The 27,727-nt window shown below is 36.2% G+C and overlaps 2 protein-coding genes and 1 long non-coding RNA gene across 3 annotated transcripts in view; 1 reads left to right on the forward strand and 2 right to left on the reverse strand.

The window, feature by feature from the left end:
* The window catches only part of WASL (Wiskott-Aldrich syndrome-like), a 201,939-nt gene that overhangs the window by 145,913 nt on the left and 28,299 nt on the right, over positions 1 to 27,727 (reverse strand). The window lies entirely within an intron of this gene.
* HYAL4 (hyaluronoglucosaminidase 4) lies at positions 838 to 27,047 on the forward strand. The gene is given in 6 exon segments (XM_008570779.1): positions 838 to 1,267; positions 1,270 to 1,467; positions 1,470 to 1,783; positions 4,928 to 5,017; positions 26,626 to 26,734; positions 26,737 to 27,047. Coding segments are annotated over 6 exon segments (1,452 nt in total).
* Positions 15,969 to 18,935, reverse strand: LOC103588943. Its single transcript, XR_550350.1, has 2 exons — positions 18,465 to 18,935; positions 15,969 to 16,149 (listed from the first exon to the last, which is right to left on the reverse strand). It is a non-coding gene; the product is annotated as an uncharacterized LOC103588943 (long non-coding RNA).

The raw sequence follows: 27,727 nt of genomic DNA on the forward strand, positions 1-27,727 counted from the left end.
ATAGGTTTTTAGACTTATTTATGTACCAGAGAGAAGATGAGAGCACCACAGTTCATAATCAACAACAGGTAATTGGTATCTGTACCTGTTTTCTATTTCCATCTGTGCTAGCTCTCTGTTTTAAAAACAAGCAAATATGTGAGCAAGCCTCTGAGGCCAGTGCATTTCAAATGCATAGGTATTACCAACTGTTAATACAATTTTTTTCTTTTTGTTCTATTTAAAATTTGTTAAAAATGCCAATATGTGTTCATTTTTAACTGGGCGTGTTCTTGGAGTCACTCTTCCTGTAAAAAATAAGGAAATATGGCAATCCATTCAGACTTTCTTTCGTACTTTCCGTTACAGCCAAAGGATTTTCAGTACAGGATGGTTTGGGTCAGTGTACTCAGAGTTATAGAAACCAGAATGGCAAGCAGATAGAGTTTGCATAGCTGAAGATTTGTGCAAAAGTTTTTACTCACTGGATTTTTCCTTGGCATTTTAAGTAAAAAAAAAACAAAAACAAAAATAAAAAATTCATCTTTCTTCTCTGGTTTAGAAGAAACTATAAATTAGGCCTAAGTCCTTTTTCAAACTTAGACTTTAAAATGTAATCGCCTCACATCTGTCTATAGAGTGACCAGACTTCTGGTTTCCTGAGGACAGTCACAGTTTATTCCCATTGGCCTAGTGTGAGTGTTGGTGCACATTTCAATTCTCAAAACTGTCCCAATTTACACAATAAGTTATATTTATTATGTACTGTACAACTAAAGCGACATTTGACTTCATGATGTACAATTTTGCTCCTTCTTACTGTTAAGGAGACTGCTACAGTGCTGAAAACTACAGGCCATGCGTCACCTGTGGCTGGCCCGCTTAGGAGAGCTGCTGCTCTCTGTCGTGTGTACTCAGCCAGCCCTCAAGCCTGCAATGCCTCCAGTGCTCAAGAACCAGCCTTTCAACGTCTTCTGGGCCGCCCCAACAATGAATTGTCAAAATTTCTTCAATGTGAACAAGAATCTTCAAGTATTTAACATTCTATCAAATCCTTTAGTGACTCAGAGTGGATCGATAATTGCCATTTTTTATCCAGATGAATTAGGGTATTACCCTTATTCCTCTCAAGATGGAACATCCTTTAATGGAGGGATACCCCAGAATATGAGCCTTTCTAAACACCTTAGGAAAACTGCCGATGACATTGCAAAACCTGTCCCTGGGTGGCGATCAGAAGGACTTGTTGTTATTGACTGGCAAAGTTGGAAACCCCAATGGGACAGAAATCGGGGCACAGAATCATATATAAAAATCACTCCTTAGCCTTCACTAGAAACCTCCATCCTGATTGGTCAGAAAGGAAAGTGAAAACAGTTGCCCAGCAGGAATTCGAACATGCTGAACATGCTGGCAGGAGTTTTATGAACATTACCCTCACACTGGCTTTGGAAATGAGACCAAAATGTTTATGGGGCTTTTATCCCTATCAGGTTGCTACAATTATGATTGTAAGATAAATCCAGAGAGCTACACAGGTGATTGCCCAAATGAGGAAATTTTCCGCAATGACCAACTCCTGTGGCTGTGGGAAAAAAGCACGGCACTTTATCCTTCAATATATTTGGATAAAATATTGAAGTCAAGTTTAAGTACATTAAAATTTATTCATTCTTGAGATAGAGAAGCCATTAAAATTGCTGAAATGACTAGACATGACTATGTTTTACCAGTTTTTATTTTTTCCAGACCATTTTATTTGTATGGCATAATAAAAAAATAAAAAATAATAGCTCTATCACAGGTGAGAAAAACTATAGTTACATAAAAAACAGAAATCTATAAGTAGATTGATAGATAAATAAAGCTTAAAATTAAATGTTCTAGGATATTTATTCTCCCTTAATAATAGAATGCTATTCTGTTATTAAAGGCCTATATGTATTTCTTCAAATGTCAACCCATTCTGAAACAGTGTCATTGACAATTAGATGTGTAGATAGAGTTTTTCAATGATGATTCTTACTAGTTTAGCATTCCCAGGGATTTCCTGCAGAACGGTTGTTAAACTTGAGTTAAATAATGTAATAGATAAATTTCAACCAGGGATAAATTGCAGAATCAGCTTCTAATATGAGAGTGTAGCAACAATTTTCCAAATTGAAATTATACACAATAGAGTCTGAGGAAACTTATTAACGCACCATATTTTTTGTTATATTGCATTTTTTTTTGTTTTAGTAGATTAGGTTAACTGAAAAAAATAACATATATTCTGTTGACTTTAAGAATTTACAATCATATCTAGTGGTTAGTGTCAAGGCATTAAAAGTAGTTTATATAAACAGACAAATACTGTCTTTAGAATTAACACAAAGCAAGGAGCACAAAGGTGGGATGGGTTTGTATGGAAGATGAGTTTACAGACACTGACAATGTTCAAGCTTTAGCTGAATTGTCACTTAGGACATTGGGCATTATTGTAAGGGTGCAATCATTGAATGGGCAGGTTAGATAAGAGAATCTTTACATCTCTATCCATACCTGACAGCCAACAAATCTATTATTCCAGTACCTAACAGACAAGCAGAGCTGTTAGATGTACAATACACAGCTCACTTTCTCAGACCACTTATGTTTAAATGAGTATATTTAAAAGAAGTAGCAATTCTTTAAAAAAATATTTCAGAATAAAATCTCTTGATCCAAATATTATTAATCAGACTTGACATTCTCATCATTGCAGGATTACTAAGTATAATTGAAAATGGTGTGTTCATTCAATAAGTTTAGGAGAAAAAGAATTATAGCATCATGGCAGAAAGTCGGAGGATTCTCAGAGGTGTCTAATCTACCTCCCACCCAAACATGAATCCTTTCTTACCTTGTCTTTGCTTTCGTACTTTTTGATGGGACATTTCCTAATTCAGAAGGAAAACTGCCATTTTGAGACAATATTAATTCCTAGAAAGTTCTTGAGTATGTCAAATTTAGGCATCTGGATAACTTCATACCATTAGTTCTAATTCTACCTTTTTGTACAATGTAGAATAAATCAAATCTTCTTTCAAAAGCCAGTTGTTTGTGTATTTTAAGTCATCAGCCATTCCTACCAAAGACTTCTTTCTCTCTGATATCCCTCAAGTGACAGATCTCTCAAATCATGTCACTTCTTCAAATCCTTTTGGGAAAAATACTAGGCTATATTTATTCAATCAAAATTATTTATTGAGTACATACCATGTGTCAGGAATAATATAATATTAGTAATAACAGTAGAAAGTAATAGTAATCCATGCAGTCAGATAGTTTATCTTGGTAGAAGATAGGAGAATGAGATGAGCCACATCTTCATGAAAGTCTTATTCATTGCTTTCCTATTTTTTGTACTATGAGAGTTTTGAAGTAAATTATGAGCTATGTATCACCTCTGAGCTCTACTTCAGTAATCAACAGAACACATACTCTACTCATCAAAAGGTGTAGAATTACCTGAGTTGAAGTGTTTTAATGCTTTCCTGTTGCCTTCGATGTTTCCCATATGGACAAACAGTATAGGTTTTTCTAACCAATTGTCTAAGTAACTTAACTTTTTAAGGCAATTTTTTTTTCCAACTCTACTTGGTATTTTCTTTAAGAAGTGTTTGAATTTAAATAAGAGACTTGATTTGTGTTTAAGGAATTTGATACTAGCTAGTATAATTAAATTTCTTGCATTAATTAGACAAATTGTAGAACACATGTACTAGTATTACTGGGACCTTCCTCTAAAGAAGGAAGCGTGCTGTGGCATGGCTGTTTACCCACTGCAGTCCTTGAGCACTCCACCTTTGCACTGGATCTGTGAGTCTCCACTTCTTGTAGAGCAGGAAGGAATGCAGATTGCTCCATCAGACATCCCCTCTATCTTTCATCTCTCCCTATTTCCGGCTTCTTGGCCCTTGGCCTGCAATCGTAAACATAATAACCTCCTCAGTTTCTTATCTCAGTGAATTATAATCTACTTAGTCACCCAACTTGAAAGTTACTTGGATGCCTCCCTGTTTCTCTTTTTATTATCCAACAGGTAACCAAGATGTATGCACCTTAATTTCCAAATAACTCTTCAATCTCTCCCTTCTTTCAAGGACTGACATTGCCTTTGTTGAGGGCTCATCATTTCTCACTGAATAATTTCCATCATCTTCTAAATAGTGCCCCTGCCTACAGCATCTTGACCTTCCCCTCCAATGCATTCTTTATGTGACAGCCAAAAATATGTTTCAGAGTTGCATATTTGTGTCTTTCCAGTACTAAACATTTTTTGTAGTTAAGACCTAACACTTTAAAATAGAATTTTTCTTTCTATTTGGATTGTGCTTGTATATAAAAGGAATCATATGTTTTCACTTCTCCCCAAATCCTGTGTACTTTCTGACAAGGAGTTACTGGCAGTTTTCTGAAATGACCATGCTCTTGCCTACATTCATGCCTCTGCTCTTATTTTTCCTTCTGGACATAAAACTTTGCTCTTTCTAGTCTGTCTTCAGACAATTCACATTCTCAAAGACCTATTTGAAATTCCACCTATTCAAGGAAGAATAACCAGACTCGTCAGTGAAGTACTAAGCACTTTCTCTGATCTATGTATGCCTTGTGGGTGCTACTAATACAGAAATTAATTCATTATATAGTGATTAGTTGTTTATATATGTCTGTCTCAGCCATCACAGTAAAGTGCTCCCTCGAGAAAAGGAATTGGAATCTATTTCATTGCCTGGAACATCAAAATATTTATCAAATAAACGTAAGAATCCAAAACAGAATCACCTTTCCCCATTCTGCTATAGTCCTTTGTTTTAGAAACAAAAATAAAAATTATTAATGTGTTCTTTACTATAGTTGATAAGTTGAGTCTTATTATTGAATTGTCTAATGTCTAAGTTTGCTTTGGAAGAAACTTTTCTAGGAGGACTTAGTACATACAATTGGTGAAAGTGCTGCATTGGAGGCATCAGGAATAATATTGTGGGGAGAATATAAATATTCTGCTTCAAAGGTAAGCAATGATTCCTCTGTCAACATCTTGAATATATTCTATATACATATTTTTAAAAATTTTCACATCAGAGCCAAATGGTTGCTGATATCTGCTCACTTGACTTTAATGAAGTTCAAAGAGTACAGAGACCAACATTGTTTAAGCACCTACTCTATAACCAGCCTCTGTGCTTAGTAGAAGAACGGAAAGAACACAGTCTTTCCAATCAGAAAGCCCTAGTGAGAAACTGATTTTTACATTCTAGGGGTGTAATTTTGGTCATATTGAGGAACCTCTCTGAGTCTCAACTTCTTCATCTAAGTAACTCAAATAAAGCCTACTTTGCAGGAACTTAGGTAGATTAAATGGCATAATATCTATGTGACAGAAAAAGAATATTACATTTAAAAAATAAATAAATAATTAGTTCATCCACTCTTAAGAGGGTGAATTTTCCAAAAATGATTCTTTACCTAGCCGATCACCTATGAAAATGTATGTAGGAAGAAAAAATATTTGTACATAAAGGCTCATGAACAATCTACTCTTTTCTTTTGTGGTAAGAACACTTAACATGAAATCTACCCTCTAACAAATTGTGAATTTGCACACTACAGTATTGTTAACTATAAACACTGTGTTGTACAGCAGATCTCTAGAACTTCTTTATATAGCGTAATGGGAACTTTATTCCCTTTGAATAACAATTCCCCATTTCGTTGACCCCCAGTTCCCATCAACTGCTATTATAGTCCCTGCTTCTGTGAGTTTGACTACTTTAGATACCTCACATAAGTGGAATCATGCAGTATCTGGCCCTCTGAGACTGCCTTATGTCACTTAGCATAATGTTCTCCAGGTTCATCTCTGTTGTCACAAATGGCAGTATTTTTTTTTCTTTTTTAAGGCTGACTGATATTCCACTGTATGTATATATCACATTCGCTTTATGCATTCATCTGTCAATTGCATTATGCAATCTAAGTGACTGGACACTTAGATTGTTTCCATATCTTGGCTTTTGTGAGTAGTGCTGCAATAAACACAGGAGTGCAGAGATCTCTTTGAGATTGCGATTTCAATTCTTTTGGATATATACCCAGAAACAGATGCTGGATCATATAGTACTTCTATTTTTAATTTGGGGGGAAACTTTTGAACAGTTTTCCATAGATGCTATACCATTTTACATTCCCACCAACAGGGTATAAGAGTTCCAACTTCTCTACAACCTCACCAACATGTGTTATCTTTTGTTTTTTCAATAATAGCCATGCTAATAGATGTGAGGTTTTATCTTATTGTAGTATTGATTTACATTTTCCAGATAATTAATGATGTTGAGCATCTTTTAATATATCTGTTGGCTATTTGTATGTTTATTTTGGAGAAATGTTTGTTCAAATCCTTTGCCTATTTTTGATTGGGTTGTGATTTTATTGTTGTTGTTGTCTTTGCTATTGAGTTGTAGGAGTTCCTCATACATTCTGGATACTAACCCCTTATTAGATAGAGGATTTGCAAATATTCTCTAAGATTTCAAAGTTTGCCTTTTAATTCTATTTATTGTCACCTTTACTGTTCAGAAGATTCTTAGTTTTGTATAGTCTCACTTGTCCATTTTTTGCTTTCAATGCCAGTACTTTTGGTGTTATATCAAGAAATAATTGCCAAGACAAAAGTCAAAAAGCTTTCTCCCTTTGGTTTCTTCTAAAAGTTTTACAGTTTAGATCTTGAGTTAAGTCTTTAATCCATTTTGAGTTGATTTTTGTGTCTAGATAAGAGTCCAATTTAATGTTTTGCATGTGAATATCCAGTTTTTCCAACTCTATTTGTTGAAGGCTATCCTTTCCCTATTATGTGTTCTTGGCACCCTTGTCAAAGGTCAGTTGACCACTTATATATGTGGGTTTATTTCTGGACTCTCTATTATGTTCCTTTGACCTATATGTCTTTCTTTGTGTGAGTACCATAGTGTTTTAGTTACTATAGCTTTGTAATATATTTTGAAATCCAGCTTTGTTCTTCTTTTCTCAAGATCACTCTGGCTATTCTGGGTCTTCCGTGGTTCCACATGAATTTTATTATTGGTTTTTCTATTTTTGTAAACAATGCCATTGGGATTTTGATGATGATAGCATTAAATCTGTAGATCACTTTGGGTAATATGAACATTTTAACAATATTAAGTTATCTGATCCATGAACATGAGATATCTTTTCACCTATTTTTATGGTCTTTAATTTCTTTCATCAGTGTTTTGTAGTTTTCAGTGTATGAGTCTTCTACATCCTTTGTTAAGTTTACTCTTCTTTTTATGCTATTGTAAATGGGATTGTTTTTTAATTTACTTTTTTGGATGGGTTTTTGTTAGAGTATAGAAGTTCAACTGATTTTTGTGTGTTGATTTCATATCTTGCAACTTTACTGAATTCAATTATTATTTCTAACTTTTTTTGTGTGGAGTCTTTAGGATTTTGTACATAAAGGATTATGTCATCTGCAAACAGAAATAATTTTACTTTTTTTCTTTACAATTTAGATTGATTTTATTTCTTTTTCTTGCCTAATAGCTCTAGCTAGGACTTTCAGTATTATGTTGAACAGAAGTGACCAGAATGAGCATCCTGTATTGTTCCTGATCTTAGAAAAAAAGCTTTCAACTTTTCATCATTGATTATGATGTTGGCTATGGACTTGTCATAGGTGTTCTTTATTGTGTTGAGGTACATTCTTTTCTGTATCTTATTTGTTGAGAGTTTTTAATTGTAAAAAGGTGGTGAATTTTTCAAATGCTCTTTCTGCATTTCTTAAGATAATCATGTGATTTTTATTCTTCCTTCTGTTTACATGATGTATCATGTTTAGTGACTTGAGTGTGTTGAACAATCCTTGCATCCAAAGGATAAATCCCACTTAATTATGGTGTATGATCCTTTTAATGTGCTGTTGAATTCAGTTTGCTAGTATTTTGTTGAGAATTTTTGCATCTAGGTTCATCAGGGATATTGGCTTGCAATTTTCTTTCTTGTAGTGTGTTTTTCTGTCTTTGGTATCAGGGTAACATTGGCCTCATAAAATAAGTTTGAAAGTATTCTCTTATCTTTATTTTCTTTGGAAGAATTTGAGAAAGATCATCATTAATTCTTCAAATGTTTGGTAGAATTCACCTGTGAATCCGTCAGGTCCAGGGCCTTTCTTTTTCAGGGTTTTTTTGAGTATTTATTCAATTTCCATATTTGTTAGTGGTCTATTCAGACTTTGTATTTCTTTATGATTCAGTCTTTGTAGGTTGGGTATATCTAGGAATTTATCATTTTTTTCTAAGTTATTCCAATATACTCTTGATAGTAGTGCACACATGAAATAACTCTTATTACTTTTCCATAACTTTCCCTGAGTTTGCTCTGTTGGCCACACATCTCACTGCCAAAGTGAAGATTCTGAGACCACAGCTTTTCTTCACTTCTAGGTATCAACAAATAGTCTTCTACGTATCAACAAACAGTCTCTTTCAGGAATTAATATGTCCAGTCTCATAAAATATAAAATAGCAATCTGTTTTCATTTGGTGTGGAACAAATCAGATGACAGATTTGTTAAGAACAGTAGCTCTGGGATTGAACTATCTGGGTTCCAGTGCTCACTTTTTGTCACCTCCTAGCTGTGTGAACTTGAACAAGTCATTGACTCTTTAATTTATCTGTAGAGTGGGAAAAATAATAGTATCTATCTCATAGGGTTTTTATGAGAATTACACTATTAGTACATGTAAAGCACTTAAAACAGTACCCAGGAGATGGTAAGTGCTATATAAGTGTTGTTTACTGCTTCTTACCCCTCTTCCCCACAACCCAAGCTTGGGTATGAGGTGTGGGAAAGAGGAGTATGGTCAGTTATTTTGTTCAGCTGTTTCAGAAATGGCTGTAGGAGATGGAGGTGAGGAGGAGGCAGAGTGGAACTTAATTTTTATTGATTTAGTGATATTTATAATGATCTTTTCTGTTGAAAGCCTTTTGATATTGCTGCCATGTATGGGCTGGTTCTTTCCTACTTGAGGGACTGCTGAGATATGGTTACCTGCAACCACCACCCACCACCTGCAATTCTCCCCCTCCCCCATTTTCTGCATTGCACCATTCTCTGATTTGAATAATTCAGTCTTTAGCTGATAGCTTGTAACTTCTTTTTTACTCTTTCCCCAAAGGGTTAGAATGCAAAAGTATTTATGATTAGGCCCTCAAAGCTGAGAATTGCTTTGGATGTGTTAATAAATTTTAATATGATGCATTCTAATTGTTATTATTTTCCTAATTCATTTGAAATTTTATCTTTAAAATTTCCTTTTTGACCAAATTATCACTTAAAAGAGTATTTTTAATCTGTAAAAAACCTGAGGTTTCTTTACTTTTTTATTATTAACATGTATTTCATTCCATTATAGAGAGAAATTTCTATATGCTTACTGTATTTTGAATAGATTGTAGGAGACTAGTTGGAAAGTTATTGGGATAACCTAGGTGAAAGCTGACAATGACCTGAACCAGATATCAATTGTTGAATTCTAGATATATTTTAGAAGGTAGACTGAAAAGCACTTACTGATGAATTAAATGTGAGAGGAAAAAGATTTAAGAATGACTCCAGGGTTTTGCTCCTGAGGCACTGGAAAGACAGAAGTGGCATAAATGCAGATGACGATGGCTGCCAGACTTGCAGGCTGGGACAAGAACCGGTAGATTAGATTGGAGTATAAATTTAAAATGCTTGTGAGACATCCAGGTGATGTCAAGTAGATGGGTGGGGGTACAATCATTTCAGGGATAAGATCTGGGAGATAAACATTTGGCAGTTATATTTAAAGCAATGAGATGGGATGAGTTTATCCAGATAAAGTATATCTATAGGAGAGAAGAGGTCCAAGAATTAAGCCTAGGGCAGTCCAGCATTAAGATGTGGGGAACAGTAGTAGCCAGTGACCTATTCATAAAACGAATCTGATCATCAAGCACCATCCCCTTGCCCCACACATGCTGAGCTTATAGTATTTGATGTCATGTCAATGTGACTAGGATGAAGGTCACTATCCTTAAAATTGCCTAAAAGACACTGCATGGTCTAGACTTGCACTGTCTGATATGGTTGCTACTCGCCATATGTGGTCATTGCAATGGGGCTAGTCCAAATTGAGATGTATTATGAGGATAAAATACACACTGAATTTCAGAAACTTTGTATGAGAAAAAAGGCATATAAGAGATATCATTAATATTTCCATATTGATTACATGTTAACATGATAATATTTTTATAAATATTGAATTAAAAAAATCTATTATTAAAATTAAACAAAAAATATGTGTGGAATATATGCAAGAGCCAGTGAAGGAGACTGAGAAGGAGCATCTAGTGAAGTTGGAAAAGAACCAGGAGACTGTGATGTTCTGGAAGCTGAATGAAAAAGGTATTTTTGATGGCTAGGACAGAATAGGGGATGCCCAAGTTGATCTTGACTGTATTTGCCAGTGTTCTATGCTCTGTTAATTACAATCTCTATCCAATTAATCTTTCTCTCTCTCTCTCTCTGCCTCTCACTCTCTCCCTTTCTCTTCCCTTCCTTCTTTCCTTTGGTTCAACTGTTTACTCATTTTATTTTATTCCATCTTTCCGAGAAACTCCTTCAGAAGCCTCAGACAAGGAATCTTGCCCCAACTAAAAATAGCATTTGTTCTTAAATATAGTAAGAGGCTGGCCAAGATAGAATGTGCCTGTAATGAATAATATTGCTCACAGGATTTTCAGAAGTTGCTATTTCCCAAAGTGCTACCTTCTGCCTCTCACTCTCTCCCTTTCTCTTCCCTTCCTTCTTTCCTTTGGTTCAACTGTTTACTCATTTTATTTTATTCCATCTTTCCGAGAAACTCCTTCAGAAGCCTCAGACAAGGAATCTTGCCCCAACTAAAAATAGCATTTGTTCTTAAATATAGTAAGAGGCTGGCCAAGATAGAATGTGCCTGTAATGAATAATATTGCTCACAGGATTTTCAGAAGTTGCTATTTCCCAAAGTGCTACCTTGTTCAACTACTGGTCATTATGAGCTTTATTCTGCTTTCTGACTTTCCACCTGAACCTCCCAAGTCTTTCCTGGACAGATGCACAGTTCCGAGGCCTCCTCTCATTGAGAAATACACCACTGTTGTAAATTAATTAGTTTTTAATTATGCATCAGTGCTGATATTGATAAAATAATTGAACTGCTAATAGAAAACTCAATGTATATTATTAATGACCCTACTAGGATTTTCCCATGGTCCTTCCTATATGGGTCAAGGCAGGCATTTATCAAGATTCCAGCCAGACTCTTCTGGCTTAGCCGATATCATCTCACTTAGGCTTGCCTATCCAAGCAGCACAGTGTGATCATTAACAGTTAGGAATGTGTCCTAGTGTTTGTTAAAGCCCAGTGTTGTGGACACATCAATGAAACACCTGATGGCAGACATGTGGGAGGACAGACCTACCTATTATCATTGTATCCTATATCCTTGTACAAGCGACTGGGGCATTTGGTTGTAAATAATGATCTTTTATATTCTACCTTCTGTAAACTGATGGATAAATAAAGGATAGTATATTCATATTATAAAATACTGAATAGCAGCTAAAAGAAAAAGACCAGGTTTACATGTATCAACATGAAAAACAATGTCAAAAATGTGAAGTTTAAAAGCAAGTTGCAGAAAAAATAATACATCCCACATGATATACATTTATATGAGTGCTTAAAAAACACAAAATAATTCTACATATTGTGTATAATTAATATACACACACAGATGCACTTCAAAAATTTATTGGTTTATTAAAGTATACTCTATCTAAGTAATTCATCATTTCTCAATGCACAGCAACTCATGTGGTCACTTGACCTTACCTTGTTGTAATTCAGATCATCTTCTTTCATAAAAACTCAAGAGAAATTATAATACCCCAAATGGTATTTCCCCTCTTAGTTTAGGGAAGAGTTTTTTTGTCTGACACCTTCCAAATATTGCATTTTCATATGTACTCTGTCTTGACATACACCTAGAAATTTGATAGGCAGATGGCACTTAGATTACTATTTTGATTGATTTGTTTGTACGTTCATTCATTATTCATGCATTCATTTGGGGAGAAGTAAAAGTTAAAAAGGTAATGAAACATGATAAGCTAAATTGCAGGCTATTTGATAAGTTCCCCTATTTTGTTTACATCCTGCTGTACCTAAGCTACAATTATAGTAATTAAGTTCTTGTGTCCAAGCACAAAATGTTTTTACAACTATTAAAGTTTATATTATGACATTATAAGTGGAAAAGAATGGCTCCTTCTATCCTTACAGTGATGATGAGTTCTTCAACAATTACATCAGGGTTTTGGTATTCAATGAATTCCAGTAAAGCAGTCAATGTTAATAACATTATTATCATTTTAAGTATGAAGAAAATAAAATGAGAGACATAGGACATTTTGCCCAACAATCATTGAATACATCAAAGGTAGGGTTCATGTCAGGCCATTGTTTAAACTTAGTACCTCCAAAACAATCTGGACATAAGGATTGAGGTAGATGATGGTAAAAGGGAAAACATATAATAAATACATAGAAGAAAATAGGAAACACTCCAATCCTATTACCCACAGACAGTCATTTAACTTTTATTAAACAAGAAAAGATTATTAAATTTATTTTAACTTAAATTTAAAAGCAAGTAAAAAAAGTTAAAACAAAAGGAACTGCCATATTTCTATATTCTTCAAAATTTTAGTTTGTAAAAAAAAGCCCATCAAGTTAAAAACACATAATGAAACACATTCATTTTTTTTTTGTAATTTATTTTGACTTGCAGAATTTTGATTTTTCAGACTATATACTTAGTCAATTGTCTCATAAAAATGAGAAGTCATCAACTATGTCTAGTCCAAAGATACACTCTTCTTTTTTCTTAAATAAAAGGTAAAAAATTAAAGTACATTTCTCTGCTTATGATAGTTTTCCAAGGTAAATTAATAAAGGGCTCATCCGACAAGCAAAATATTTTATAAATATCACAAATCACTTTAGTAAATGAAACATATCTTCTGGGATGATAGGTAGTGCCTGTTAGAAATGCAAAGAGAGCTTGTCTCTGTCCTGAGTTACCTGACAAATGACAATTTTGTCTACTGTCTAGGGCAGCATTGTTTCTTATCTCCCACTAATTGTTGACAGATAAGAGCACACTTTATTTGGACACTAACTTTTTGACCAGACACTTGGTCTTCCCAAAATCTAATTGCTCTATAGCACCTATTTTTTTAGTCAGAAGAAACTTATGTCTTCATCTCACAAGTAGTATGTTATAATCATGCTTTCTGGTCCTCTGTAAATTTGTGTCATGTTTATTTTTATATTGGAGAGATTCCTTACAAAGCCTTCTGACTTTCTCTCCCAATTTAGACACTTGTCTTTGGCTCAGGATAATTTTCTTTTCATATTTTTCAAATGGTTTTTCAAATGGAAAAACTCCTAGTAGATAGATCTCGGCTCTTCCATATCTGTACTCTGTGTTGTTTTTCTCTCATATATTTTAAGTCATTGTCTTTTCTGCTTTGTATTATATATTTGTTCACTTTTTTTTCTAGAATACGAGTTCAGTCTTCACCATATTTTGACACTCAGTTTTAATTTCAAAGAACTATTTTTATATGTGTAAGTATATCTTTTCTTTTTCATACTAGCTTTGTTTTGGTTTGTAGGTTCAACAGGTTCTTAAATCTCTCTGAGGATATTAACAGGTTTTTTTATTGTTATATATTTTATTCTGCTCCTTTCCCCCTGGATCAGTTGTTCCCTCTGTCAGTTTCTTCTCTTTCATATTTTGGTCTGTATGAAATGTTCGATAATCCTTGGCCATCCATTTATATTTATGAAGAACCAGAGTGATTGAAAAACCTGTCACAGGGATTTCCCCCTGCATTTGTTTGGGTCTATTTACTCAACAGGATTCTTGTGCTGAATGGGAAGATGGACTGCAGACTTTGTAGAAAGGGGTTGGGGCATGTTGACAAGTAAGATTTTATCTGGAGCATGTGAACAGAAAACAGGCAGGTTAGTAAAACAAACAAACAAACCCATAATTATCAAAGTAAGGAGAAAATTACCATGGGAGAGGAGTGTAACTCCCTCATGGGTTGAGCAGCTTTTCCTTTTATATCCCTTTCACGCCCACTGGGGAGACCTGGCTATTTCCACTTTAGCTCTGCTTTTGTATTTGGTCCAATATACAAACTCTGGACCCTACAGAGGAAAAACTTTCTCTATATTTAAATGTCCTGGGGTCAAATTTTTCTTCTGGTTGCCAGACTACACACTCTGAGAAGTTGAATGGTCTAACTGGTTCTGCTAACTGAATGCAATATTTTAATTGATTGTTCTAATAATTTGTCCTCCATCCACTTGCATTTTTTGGATCTTAGGGATTGTCTTCCCGATGGAAGAAACAGCTCATACCTTTAGAGTAACTTTCTGCTATGTTTTTCATTAGGTCTTTTGTTTGTTTTTGCTTCTTAAAATTTTCTGGCATTCAATTTCACCTGTTTTCAGTCTTCGAATCATTTCACCCACCTGTCAGAATAGAGCATTAACTTAAAGCTCTAGCTGATGGTATTCACTTCAATTAAAAAAAAAAGTTTTTCTTATTTATTAAAAGCCTGCTTTTTTTTGCCAGATTGCAGAAAAGTTTACAAATAACATTATAAAAATGATGTTTGTAATAAATTCCCACTCAGACGTGATCTTCTTTTGGGAACCATGCCTGATTCCTTATAGTCAAAGTCAATTTGCATCTGCCTTTGTATTTCCAAGGAATCTTATGAATTTTTAAAAATTAAATGAATGGTTTTAATTACCCACCATAGCACCATAGTACCAAATCCCAACAGAACTTGTTTCCCAAAGAAATCTCACTCAGCCAGCCCCTGCCCATTTCTCTCACTTAGCCACTCAGTTCTCACCCCTAGAAGGAAGCAATGTCACCATTTCTTGAGTATCTCTCCAGAGATATCCCTCAGTACACAAATTACATATATCTATATCCCTTTCTTAGAAAAATGACAACATACTATACACATCTTACTTTTTAAAACTTTGAAGCATATGTACAGACACGTATGTAAAACAAATATATAATTTAAGGAATATTTTAATATCTGGCAAATGTCCATATCAATATGTAGAGGCAACATTATTCTTTATTACAAGTGCATAGTATTCCATCATGTAGAAGTTCATACTTCATTTAATCTCTCCTTAATGATGGACATTTCTTTCTAATCTTGGTAATTACAAGCAATGTGGCAATAAATAATGTAGAAGCAGAATTTCCAGGTCAAAGGTTCTATGCATTTGTAATTGGATAGAAATTTCTAATCTTCTATTTCCACTAGAAATGTATTCCTTCCTCATTGCAAACAGGTTGGAGTCAACCCCTGAATATTTTCCCTTGCTCAAATTTCTAAAATATATATATACCTGTTCAGAGAGATGGGTGCCATTTGCAAAGCCAGGCAAATGCTAGTTTCTAAGCCACTCCTGTAAGGACTGAGGCAGAATTTGAAATTAAACCATGTTTACCTGAGACAGGACAATGTGATCTTGCCATAACATTTGGCCTCTCAAACACTTGCCCTTCCATTCCAGTCTTATAATCTGATATTCAGACCTAGGATCTAGAGAACCCAGATCAAAGTATCCTGTTTAAATACTATTCTAGGCCTCAGGTCTGAGGTTGACTTTCAGCTCCCCATCCCTAGTTACCGTCTGGTTACCCTGACTAGATCCCAGCTCTCCCAGTCATACTTGGGTCATACTTTGGGGAGAGGGTATCTTGAGTTATCTTGACTGCTGACATTGAAAGGACTTAAGTAACATTTCCCAGACCACAGATTTCATTTTAGTTAAAAAACTTTAATTAAAAAGCTGAAGATTGAAATCAACTTAATGTTATTTTAAGGAGCTTAGTTAAAAACAGGTTGACAGAGGGAACATTTTATTCAAAATGTAGTCCTAAGATTTTGTGTGCTTTCCCAAGAAAGCAGCTGATCTTGGCTGCAAGAAATTTCAAGTCCTGAAAGAGAAAAAATACTTTCTGACAAAGACTAAGTATATACTTTTATATAAGTATGATCATATTCTCTTTTAGGTTGCATTTTTAAAAAAATGTACACAAATAATCTTGCTTAATAAACAATGCGGCCTTTCCCATTGAATGCTAGTGAATTTTCCATTAGCACAAGTAATACTGAAATAGTCATTTTTGTATATTTATAAAATTTAAGCTTATTTTTAAGGAGACCGGAAGGAATTTTGTACCAAAAAATAGCATAGTGGTTCTAAAATTCGTTCCAAAGGAGAAATGCCAGTGTGCTTTTATAATAACACAAAATAGAGTTATAACAAAATTCAGTAACTAATGATGAATAATGTTCCTTAAAGACATACCATCATAAAGTAAATTATACTGTAAACCAATAGAAACAGAGTTTTTAAGAAAAATTTATGGAAAAATCTTAACTGAGAAACCTCTACTATTAAAATATTTTGTTTCTTCTGCTGAAATACTTCGAGCCAGGTTGCAGAATATTGCAGACCACTCAAAAGAAATTCACCAGCAGAAGAAAATAAATGCCTATTATTGGCTGTTGCTCTAATAAGTTTTTATTAGAAAGCAGGTTAATAATTAATTCTACAAAATTGAGGATACAGCTTTGAACTTTATGGCTCTGCTCTGTCTTCCTTTCTGATAAGTATTTATAAGTCTATTTTTATTATTTGGAATAAAATATCACTTTGGTCAGTATATTCCTTGAGGGTTTGGAAACAAAACATTGCATTTATTGAATTCCTCAGGGACTATGACTGTCAGTATACCTCTTTAAACCCATATGGATTTAGGAGCAGACACTTTGCATCTTAAACATTTAAAAAAAAATCACAATATCATGAAAAAAAAAAAGAAATAGAAGAGTTATCGTTTGGAAAATCAATCTCTTCCACCAATACATTAAGAGGGTAGTGTATGCTCTTAAAATCTTTTCCAAAGTATTCATCATAATCTTAAAAATCAGTACAAATAAAAATAAAATTAAATATAAAAAAATCACACTGTGTATGAGAATAAAAGTTTAGATCTACAACCAAAATCAAAACAAAACTAGTCAGATTAATTTATTGATTTATAATATCATTTTTCTGTGTGGCGATTATTAAAAATATTGTTTTTCTAAATAACTGCTTCAAGCCACTCTCATTTCTGTCTGGAATATTTCAAGAGCTTCCTTACAATGTTCCTACTTTTATTCTCTCTTGTGCCTTTTCCTTTTCAGGCTGGCCTCAACACAGCAGCCAGAGGAGTCCAGCTAACCCCAGGTCAGATCTTCTTCCCAAAACCTTCAATTCCTTCCCATATCACTTAGCTTAAGAGCCAGAGTCTCTACAAGGCCCTACAAGACTCTTCCTCTTAGCTCTCTGGATCCTTTTACTTGGTCACTGACCTCTCTGAAGTTCTTCAAACATGGCAGGCATCCTCCTGTCTCAGGGCCTTTGAACCTGCTTTCTCTTCACACTTCCCCAGGCATCCTCCAGGATTATTCCACTAATCCTTCAGATCAGTGAGGATTTCCCACCTAAAAGTGAATCACTGCTTTATTTCTTTTTCTGTGCTACTATCACCATCCAATGTACTGTATATTTTATTAAGTCATCTTGTTTATTGTCTGTTTCCCCTTCAAGAATTTAAGCTCTGAGAGAGCAGCATGGGCTTTTGTCTGTTCTGTTCACTATCATATTCCCAGTACTCAGAATGGAAGCCTGGTACATAGAAGGTGCTCAATAATTTACTGATTTCATATATAAATGAACATGAAGTGCCTCTGCCTTGACACAGGTGTCAATGCCCAGAGACCACCAGGAACACACCTGCAGTTAAATGAGTTGGGTTTATCACTTGCTGTGAGGAGGGGGAGTGCACACCTGTGGAATGATGGGGTGTCTCAGTAACAGGGTGTTAGAAAAAATCTATTATAGGGTCGAGGTATTGGTTGGGAGATTTGGGGGAGGATCTAAGACTGGGCATTTTCTCTAGATCGGATATTGTCAGAAAGCTGAGGCATGTTTACAATTGCATAGAGAATAGCAGCCATTCATTTAGAAAGAGGGGTGCTTGGTATTTTGTGGGTTATACAGTGACCTTGTTCTTTTCTGTGCTTAGAGAAACTAAAAAGTGGCCTTTGTCTCCTTTTATTGTGTTCTGAGAGTAAACTTGTCTGAGGTTGGTATTTTGTGAGATTGTCTCTGTTTAATAGGAAAACTATATGGCCTAGCTATGAATACTACCAGCTTCTAACCACCTCCCCTCCATCTTTTCTTCACAATGTCTTTCACCTTCAGCAAGAGGAAGCAGCAATGAGGTGAGGTCCAGGGGGCCATGTGAACTCCATCTTTCTGCAGCATTCACATATTCCCCTCTCACTGGAGCAATAAAACTGAAACTGCAAAGTCAAGGTCAGTGTAGTAGCATCTAACCTTCCTCACTGTGGCTCTTCCTCCATTCAGGGGAAGGGTCTGAGGAAAAGGCTACCTCCTTTTATCCTGTGGCTTTCATGGATGTGTCATTTCCCTGCAAACCATTTGTCCAGGGGCCTTCAAAATGTCTTCACAGAAGTTTCCCTGTTGAAGGAAGGGAACTGGTCCTTCATCTATCTTCCCAGAACAGACCTCCCTTTAAGAATTAATTGGATGATAAAATTTAAGGGACAAGTCCAGGTTGAACTCACTCATTCCCACCCCCAATGTCTTGCCAACTTTTCCTAAAATTCTACCAATTAGAAATCTGTTTAGGGGCTGGCCCGGTGGCGCACTGCTACAGTGCGCCGCTTGGGAAGTGCGGTGGCGCTCCCGCCAAGGGTTCGGATCCCACATACAGACCGGTTCCCGCTCACTGGCTGAGCGAGGGGCAGGCGCAGTGCCGAGGGTTGCGATCCCATTGCCGGTCCCGGTCCGGTACGGGCGCGACACTGAGGGTTGCAGTCCGTTGCTGGACACGAAAAAAGACAAAAAAAAAAAAAAAAAGAAATCTGTTTAAAGTAGCAAATCTTCCTGGGAAGATCATGAGAGGGGGAAGGGAGAAAAGAGAGGAAGGTTGTTATGACTCAAGTGTGGATAGTTGCATAGGTTGCTACGTTACTACAACTAGTGGAGATTCAGGTGGAGCTCAGCAGTGGGGATTTTGATGGCGCAGGTGTGGTCAGGGGAAGGGCTCTAGAGAAATTCTGAAGCAGAGGGCACTTTTGGAATGGTAGGCCTGGGGGAGGTTCCCTGGTGAAGGATGGAGGGCAGGAGAAGCAGACAGCTAGAGATTGCTGGGTGGGGCAGGGGACTGGTCGGGGAGGTGGCAAATGAAGGGATCTCCTCCCAGAATGCCATGTTTAATTAGGTGAGTGACCGGGGGTGTACTAGCAACATGACTTGAGACAACAAACAGAAGACAGTGGAACAGAATTTTACTCATTTATTTTGATGGTATTTGTTGTGCACCCGTTCGTTTTACCAGAAGCTGTGCCTGCCATCTGAGAAGTGATTGCACCTCCGGTTAAGGGGAATAAGGAGAATAACAGCAATCCAGGATAGGAGAAAAGAATCACTTGGTAACTTTGTAATAAATAAATGAAGACATTTGGTGGCAGTGATGAGGGGGCTGACTGAAGGGAAACAATAATCAGCTTGAAGCTGTGTTTTGAATAAAAGGAAAAGCAGGAAGTGTTTGGCAGAATAGATTTTTTGGTACACATATTCAGTCTTCTCTAACAAGAACTTTATTTCAAGTTTAAAGAAAATCTTCCCTAACCCCCATTAAGAACCCATATGCAAATCCATTTTTCTTACTCTGAGGCACAAATATAATAAAAAATCAAAGAGGCAGTTTTGAGTACCACAATTATTTTCGTACTCATAAAATTAGATTCCCTTGAAAATACTGTTCTCTTCAAACCGTAATTTGGACACTCAGTATAATACATTTGCTGTTACTATGTGTGGTGATCTTACTCATGTTCATGTTGTGGAGAGTGCATGGTGGGAATATTTATTCCCAAAATGTTTACCTCTATAGCGCTTAAAAACTTATATTTTGTGTATATCTATTTACTTAGTACTTAAATGTCTTTAAATGAAGTTTTATAAATTACTTAAAATGTTTGTTTACTTTGGTGTTCTAGGCCTGAGAAATGCTATGAGGTTTGGCTGGTGACACCTGGTGGTTAAAAACGATAATTACATGCAACCTGCCCTACACAGGCTTTGCTGGAGGAAATAACGCATAAGCAATTTCCATTGAAAGAATCTTTATCAGTCAGAGTTCCTGATTGTTCCCAACTGAAACAAAACCTTTATTACTTGAACAGAATTGTGTTGTCCCATGAAGACAATGTTGTCACTTATCAGTAACACCATGGACATCAGGTTCTAAATGCCCCCACAGGCTGCCTCTTGTGGACACCGGAATTTCTGTTACCACTGGCAACACCACCTCTTAGCTTCTTTGAAACTCAAGATCCCAATTCAAAGTCTAGAGTAGGATGCATCTATCTGGCATGGCCAAGGTCATGTGCCAGGACTCAAGCTGCAGGGAAGGCTGGGAAAGCATCTAGACATTTCAGCTTATTTAATGATATATGGGTTCTGTTTCTGCCAAGACACAGAAGAAGGGGTCCCTTTGACAACCATAGAACTTAACCTCACTGTGCATAATACCAACTTTGATAAAAGGTATAAAGAGGTACAATAATGTGGACGTACTGAACTGTACACTTGAAAAGTGACTAAGATAGTAAATTTTATGTTACCCATTTTTTACCACAATTACAAATTTAAAAAAAAAATTAAAAAGCATGAAGGACTTGCAAATCTGCTAAATTGGGTGAGTCTATAGATTTAGCATCTGGTCATCCTTGTCTCTGTGACCACAACTAATAGAAAGTTGCTAAGAGTGGTGTGAGTTTCAAACGTCAATAGTTAAATCACTAGTAGATGGTTTTGTTACCCTAGGTTGAAACTTACAGATAGAAGCTCTATTCTGTCTGTTTATTTTTACTCAAGTCATATATGCTGCCAAAGACCTTATACAAACCTTGAGGGTAACTTTTAAAATAAGTTTTTTAAAAAAAAATCTTTCAGTCAGATTTTCTCTCCTTTCTTTTCCCTTCCCAAGTCTAGCCATTTAAATAGAAACTTCTAAAGAAAGAAGTGATACTCTAATCTTTGGATTTGGATAATTATGTGTAAATTCTCTACATTGAGAAGAGTTGAGACTTCTTCAGGCCTTCACATTTTTGATGCAGTGGTGTTTTAAGATATTACTGGATAATGGACAAGTTAATATCTTTTGATAGAGGCATTTCTTCTTTCTCCACCATTACAAATTTAAATTCACCAGCACGTGTTAAAATACAAAGATGTTCTGAGCGTTAGACATCCTGAGGAGGAGGCTTAGGAAACACCCAGGTGAGGGCTCTCCCCTGACCAGTAGGCATGTGCGGAGCGTGTATACAGTGGAGCGTGTCCATCAGAGGGAGAAGTGGCCGCATGTATGTAGTGGGGTGAGTGCTATGGCCCTGACACCATTCATAGATGAGGAAGAGACAAAAATCTTTACTGTGAACTGATATTCATACTATCCCCCCAAAATCAGCAATAAATAATTGAATGAAGAATGATAGAAGATCGATACTGTCTGGACGGATTAAAAAACTTATGTAAATCTTTTAAAATAATCTTGACTCTGGAACTGAAAGTTAAATACCACCTTCTATAAAACATTTCATTTTCTATATTTGGCTCAAGGAATTTCCTTTCTTTAGTGATAATAAATTTACTTTTGAAAGAAACAATAAACTCTTTAAGGGACAAAATGTTCATTTCAAAAGATTAGTTTAGATGGCTGGTACATTCTGCACATTCTGTAAACCTGGGTTAAGCTTCCTTCTTCAGTAACTACAGCCTTGGAAATGCTTCTGTTCCCTCTCAGGAAAGAAGAAACAGCAGTTTGGGTCTCACCTCATTCTGCATCCTTTTCCTTTCTGAATGGCAAGCTATTTCCATTTGTTTTACACCAGTAGGGTACCCTCCATTGTACCCTATCCACCATAAAAATCTACACCCCAATTTTTAAAAACCTGATATTCATTTGTACCAAACTCTAAATGACTATTAATGACCTCCATTTCTGACTTTCCCTTAGATGTTTGCATTTTAGAAAAAACACACATGTACAGTTAAAATTAGAAAAAAGATTTACCAGTAAGTAGCAAATCTACTTTAGTGCCTCAGTGTCTTAGTGTACAAAGTGGGACAGTATCACCTACTCTCCTAGCAGAAGTATTATGTCTCTACTTACCTAGTAGAAGTATTATGAAAATCCAGTGAGAGAATACACATGAAAACTAGAAACACTATGGAAATGTTAGTGGTATGGCCATCACATTTTAACAGGTATCAAAGCCTTGAACTTCAACATGGGATATCTAAGAATGTAATCAAGGCAGCAACCAAAGCTCGGAGAAATAATATGGAGGCAGTAACTCCTCATTTCACACAGATTTCCTACACCACCTACAAATAGACACAACCTAGATATAACCTGATACTGTGCTTTAAAAAAAATAATGAAAGGTGTTTCCTTGGCTGTAGATTTAAAGATGTTCATCCCTGTAATTAATTAATGTTCTCTCTGGTAACACACAAAGGGAGCTCATTAGTAAAGCTCCAGCTCCCCACAGTGGGCACCTTACTTACATGCACTCCGGAAAGCATCAGAGACTGAAGCCCAAGCGTGGAGGATGAGTCCTCTGGGTGTCCCTACCTTCTACTTCTGAATCCTTGATTTGAGCCCAGGGATGATGTGTAAGGTAAGGGCCCCATGCCACACTGGGACCTGGAAGGTTTGTTTTCACTACATCTGCTTTGTTCCTTTTATTTCTCCTTTCAAGTGACACCATTCATATGGCTCATGATCTCAAATGGTTCCAGTTAACTCCCAGAGGCATCTTATCTGTGTCTTCCCTCACTGGTTGGTGCCCTTCCTTTTCTAATCCCCCAAGCATAGTTGCTTTGTAATTCTTTTAGCACCCTGCTGTCTGCTAGGTGACAGTGAACTAATTTGGTGAGAACTTTGCATTAATATAGGCTACTCCCTCCTTATTTTCGGTCAACATGTACTTGAAAATTTCATTTTTTAATCAGTCTCAGTAAACTCTCTCTGATAATGACACTGAAGGATGTATTCAGAAGAAACTAATATCCACTTGAGAAGGTGTGGCTTTTACCACAAACATCTGCAGCTTCCACACTTACTGAATATGGACCAATAACCTATAAATAAAAAGTGTAAATGCTATGTCCCTGTCCTTCCGTGATGACAATGCCTTAACTCAAAGGAAGTTTGTTGGGGATTTCTGTCCCTCTGATCATACCATGTGAATATCACATCACTGCATTCAGGGAAGTTTCAAAGCGAGTGAAGCAGGGAATTCTGCTCCCTTATGTCTTTGCCAAAGAGAGAATGGATATGGACCCAGCAGAGATTGCCGTCTGAGTACCGCATGGATGGCGCCTCCTTCATCTCTATTTATAATCCTACTGATAACTTTCAAAATCTTTTCATTTATACTATCTCATTTGAGCCTCACAAAACTTCCTTTCCCTCCTGTCATGTCAGCTCTGACCTGTTCAGGAGATACTGTGGTCACGGGGAATGGAAATAAATGTGAACCTGAAAGGGAAATTAGTTTAAACAAAAATTTTGCCCATTTTTAAAATTAACAGAAAATCGCCCAGGGGGAAAAAAAAACAAAACAAACAAATAAAAACTGTGAAATTGTAAAACCTTTCATTTGACTGGTGGATTGTAAAAGTGTCAGATAAAGAGATTTATCTCTCATGTATTGACCATAATATAAAGTGCTGTAGGCAAAACACAGTTTAAAGTTTTGCTTTTATTTTGTACCAAATCACCCAATTACATATTCCAGCATATAACTGGTGGAAATTCATCCTTGGAGTGAAAAGAGAATTTGCAGTATCCTACCATGTGGGGAAATATAACTTGAGAAACTAGGAAACCAACTACATAATTCAACTCAATTTCCTTCTGAAGTGGTACAGATCCATGTTAATCTTTAAACACCAAAGCAACAATCCTTTAAGATTACAAAACCAAAATTGCCTCTTCTGAAATCTTGTTTTCATCTATCTTAACCATACTTGGAAAAATCACAGTGGCTGGATAAGTTATAAACTAAGCCCATTAAGTCAGATACTTAGAAATTAAACACAGGTAATTTCAGGGACCAAATATAAAGGCTGAGCCAAATCAGAACCTGCAAGCCCTTAACATTGTTCCTTCGCCTGGCCTTGGAATCAAAATGACACTAATCCATCCGAGTCATTGCGGAGGCAAAGTTGCTCAGGGGCATGTTGCAAAATGGAAAAGGAACCTGGCTAAAAGGATTGCCTTTGGAGAAGGATAGCTTACGGATTCTGCTTCTAGTTTATATACATATGACCCGGTTTGTGGGTATATGTCCCTAGGTGACTTCAATTAATCAATTTTTGCTGACTATTTACAGCCTAATTGTCTTCAAAATGATATCCTGCATGGTAAAATGTAAGTTTTTCTTTAAAAATATTTGTGTCTTTATAGAGTGTGAGTTTGAGACTTGGTTCATTCAACATTTGTGTTCTTCTAAGAAATTGCAGAACTGTCTCTAGGGATTATATGAGCTCAGTCCCAGCCCTATTATACTGAATTTAGCCTCTAATTCTGATCCCCGGTGTGTTGTTTTACATTCAAATTAATCATAAACTCTACTCTCTTCAATCTAGCAAGATCTAAATTAGTACCATTGGAGACACTGCTGCCTTGGGAGCCACAGGCATCGTTATTTGGGAGATATGAATTTAATTTCATCTAAGATGAGTCAGAACCTTGATGGTATATTTAATTTTTTTTAAAGTATTTGCTCTGTTTCCCTGTAGAGCTCACTCAAATGAAAGCTCTCATAGCCCCCACTGTAAACCAGCTTTAGAATAAAAGTTCAAATAACTGCCTGGTACATAGAAAAGGCTCAATAAATATTGTCATCTTTTGTGAAGATAATAATCATAACACTGACATTTGTTGAATATTTACAATGTGCTAAGATTGTGCTAAGAGAGTTTTAGTTTTGGATTTGCTCACTTACTGGTCATATGAGGTAGTCACTGTCATCCTCATGTATAGATGAGGAAACAAGAGAAGAAACCTAACTAGAGTAACAGGTAGTTAGGCTAGTTAGCAGTGGAGCAGGCATTAATCACAGACAGTTTGATGCTGGAGCTCTTGCATTTAGCCACTACATAAAACGTGTTATATTCCATTTTGAGAAGTAGAAGCAGATGGTAAATTTTCAATCTCCATATTAAAGCAATTTTTCCTCTACAGAGAAATTATCTGAAAATTAATAGCACTTAAAATAAGATTTATATAGCTCTTCAAATTTCTCCCAGTTGAGATATTATGTACTCCAGGAATTCCTCCTAGTCTTCACTAATCCTCATGAATCACATTTTCTTCTGTATTTCCAGATGTTGTTTGTTTATATTTCTACAGTGTAACACATTTTGCCTTGAATCATAGTATTCTTATTCTCAGTATTTTTTGTTAAATTAAATTTTTTGCAAGTCTGTAATGATCAGATATTATTCTTAGAATTTCCCAGGCTCCATTTGTTACCACTGAGATGATTATTTATGAATGACTATTTATTTCTATGTCCGCCTATGAGATAGAAACTGAGAGAATCAATTCTTGACATTCCAGGTGTGACATTTCCACTCCAGTCCCCATGTGGCTCATGAGAATAGGTTCATTGGGAAGTTGGGTGCAAAACCCAGGTGACCTCTGTTTAGAACACGTTAGAGAAGCCACACACGTGAATTACCTAGTCATCCTTAAAGGCCATCCTGTGTTTGAATTGTATATAGAAGAGTAGGACCCAGGACAGTTGATGTTTGAGCATAATTAACAGGAAAATCCAGGAGGCTACAGGTTGACATTCACAATATTGGTGGAATATGATGATTCAGGTTCTGAACAACCATGAAAGGCACAAAATACCTGAAAGTGGCCTAAGGACAGCAGCTTCAGCACGATTTCTAATTTGGGCTTGTTACTCTCCTTTTCACACTTGTTAACTTGGAGCTAGAAGGAGAAAAAAAGGGTGGTGTAAATTGGAGGAAGACAAGGTTTCATATGCTGACTCTGGGGTCCATTTGCAAGTTCAGTCAGTTAGCCTGACTCTAACATACTCTCCATCTCCTGTTCCTTAGATCTCTCCTCTTTCTGATCTAGGACCCCTATGTTATTGTGAACAGGAACCTAAGTGTTCACCACCTGCCATATAGCTATTAGATTTCAATCTAGTCCAAAGAGCTGCCTTGTGGGCCTAGAAGCTCTAACCCTGTAAGTACCAGGGAAAACACTAACACCCATTTGTTTCTACGTTTCTAGGTCAACTGTACAAAGGTGAAGCAGTTCGTCAGTTCTGATTTAGGGAGCTACATAGTCAACGTGAGCAGAGCTGCTGAGGTGTGTCGCTTTCACCTCTGCAGGAATAATGGGGGTGCATAAGGAAGACGTGGACAGCTCCTGATTACCTTCATTTGAACCCTGCAAGTTACCACATAGAGGCCTCTGAGGATGGGGAATTTATTGTGAAAGGAAAAGCATCTGATAATGACCTGGCAGTGATGACGGAGAAATTTTCCTGTCATTGTTATCAAGGATACGAAGGGGCTGATTGCAGAGAAATGAGGTCGGCTGATGAGGCTCTGTGGTTTTCCCCTTCCTCTGGCCCACTAATGACACTATGTCTGCTGGTTTTAACAGGTTATAGGAGCATCAGTTGTAACATAATTGAAGTAATTGTGTGACCTCTAAAGTAGTCACTTAAAAAGAGATGAAACTTATGACAATTTTTTTCTCTTATGAATGCCATTGAGACGTGTTTTAGATCAGAATTATGAATGTCACTTAAAATAAACAGGAACATATTACTTTATTAGCCTCCAATTTGGCTAAGACACCAGATCCAGCAGTAAAATCAATGTGCTTTTCTTCCTCACTGGTATGTTTACTGTATATTTAAGCTAAAGCTCATATATTTTAGTCTTCATATGGATGCACATACATGAAAGTGCACCTATAAATATTAAATTGTTGATTTCAAAGACTGTTTTTCCATCCTGAAATTTATTTAAGGACAAATTAGCAAATAATCATGATTCAACAGAAGCAGTCACCTCAGGGCATGACCTGGTTAACTGGTCCACCAAAGAGGACCAAATGCCAAGTTTTTGTTCCAGCCTCAGGTTCACTGTAGGCTTTTGCTTCTCACTTGTATTCATTGAGAGCCATTCCTGATGTGGGTTTCATGAGGGGGCAGGGACTGAGGCAAAGGATCTGTTTCCAACTCATTGCAAAGTCGTCTATTCCAATATGGCACTTCTCTCACCCACCATGAGTTTTTTACTCACACACCTGGGCAGTCTGAATACCGTGAAAATCTTTGGAATAAAATTCATGGTTGCCTAGGCTGACACTCCTGTAGATT

The sequence above is a fragment of the Galeopterus variegatus genome, unplaced genomic scaffold (genome assembly GCF_000696425.1).
Source record: "Galeopterus variegatus unplaced genomic scaffold, G_variegatus-3.0.2 Scaffold630, whole genome shotgun sequence".
In the NCBI taxonomy this organism is placed as follows: domain Eukaryota; kingdom Metazoa; phylum Chordata; class Mammalia; order Dermoptera; family Cynocephalidae; genus Galeopterus; species Galeopterus variegatus.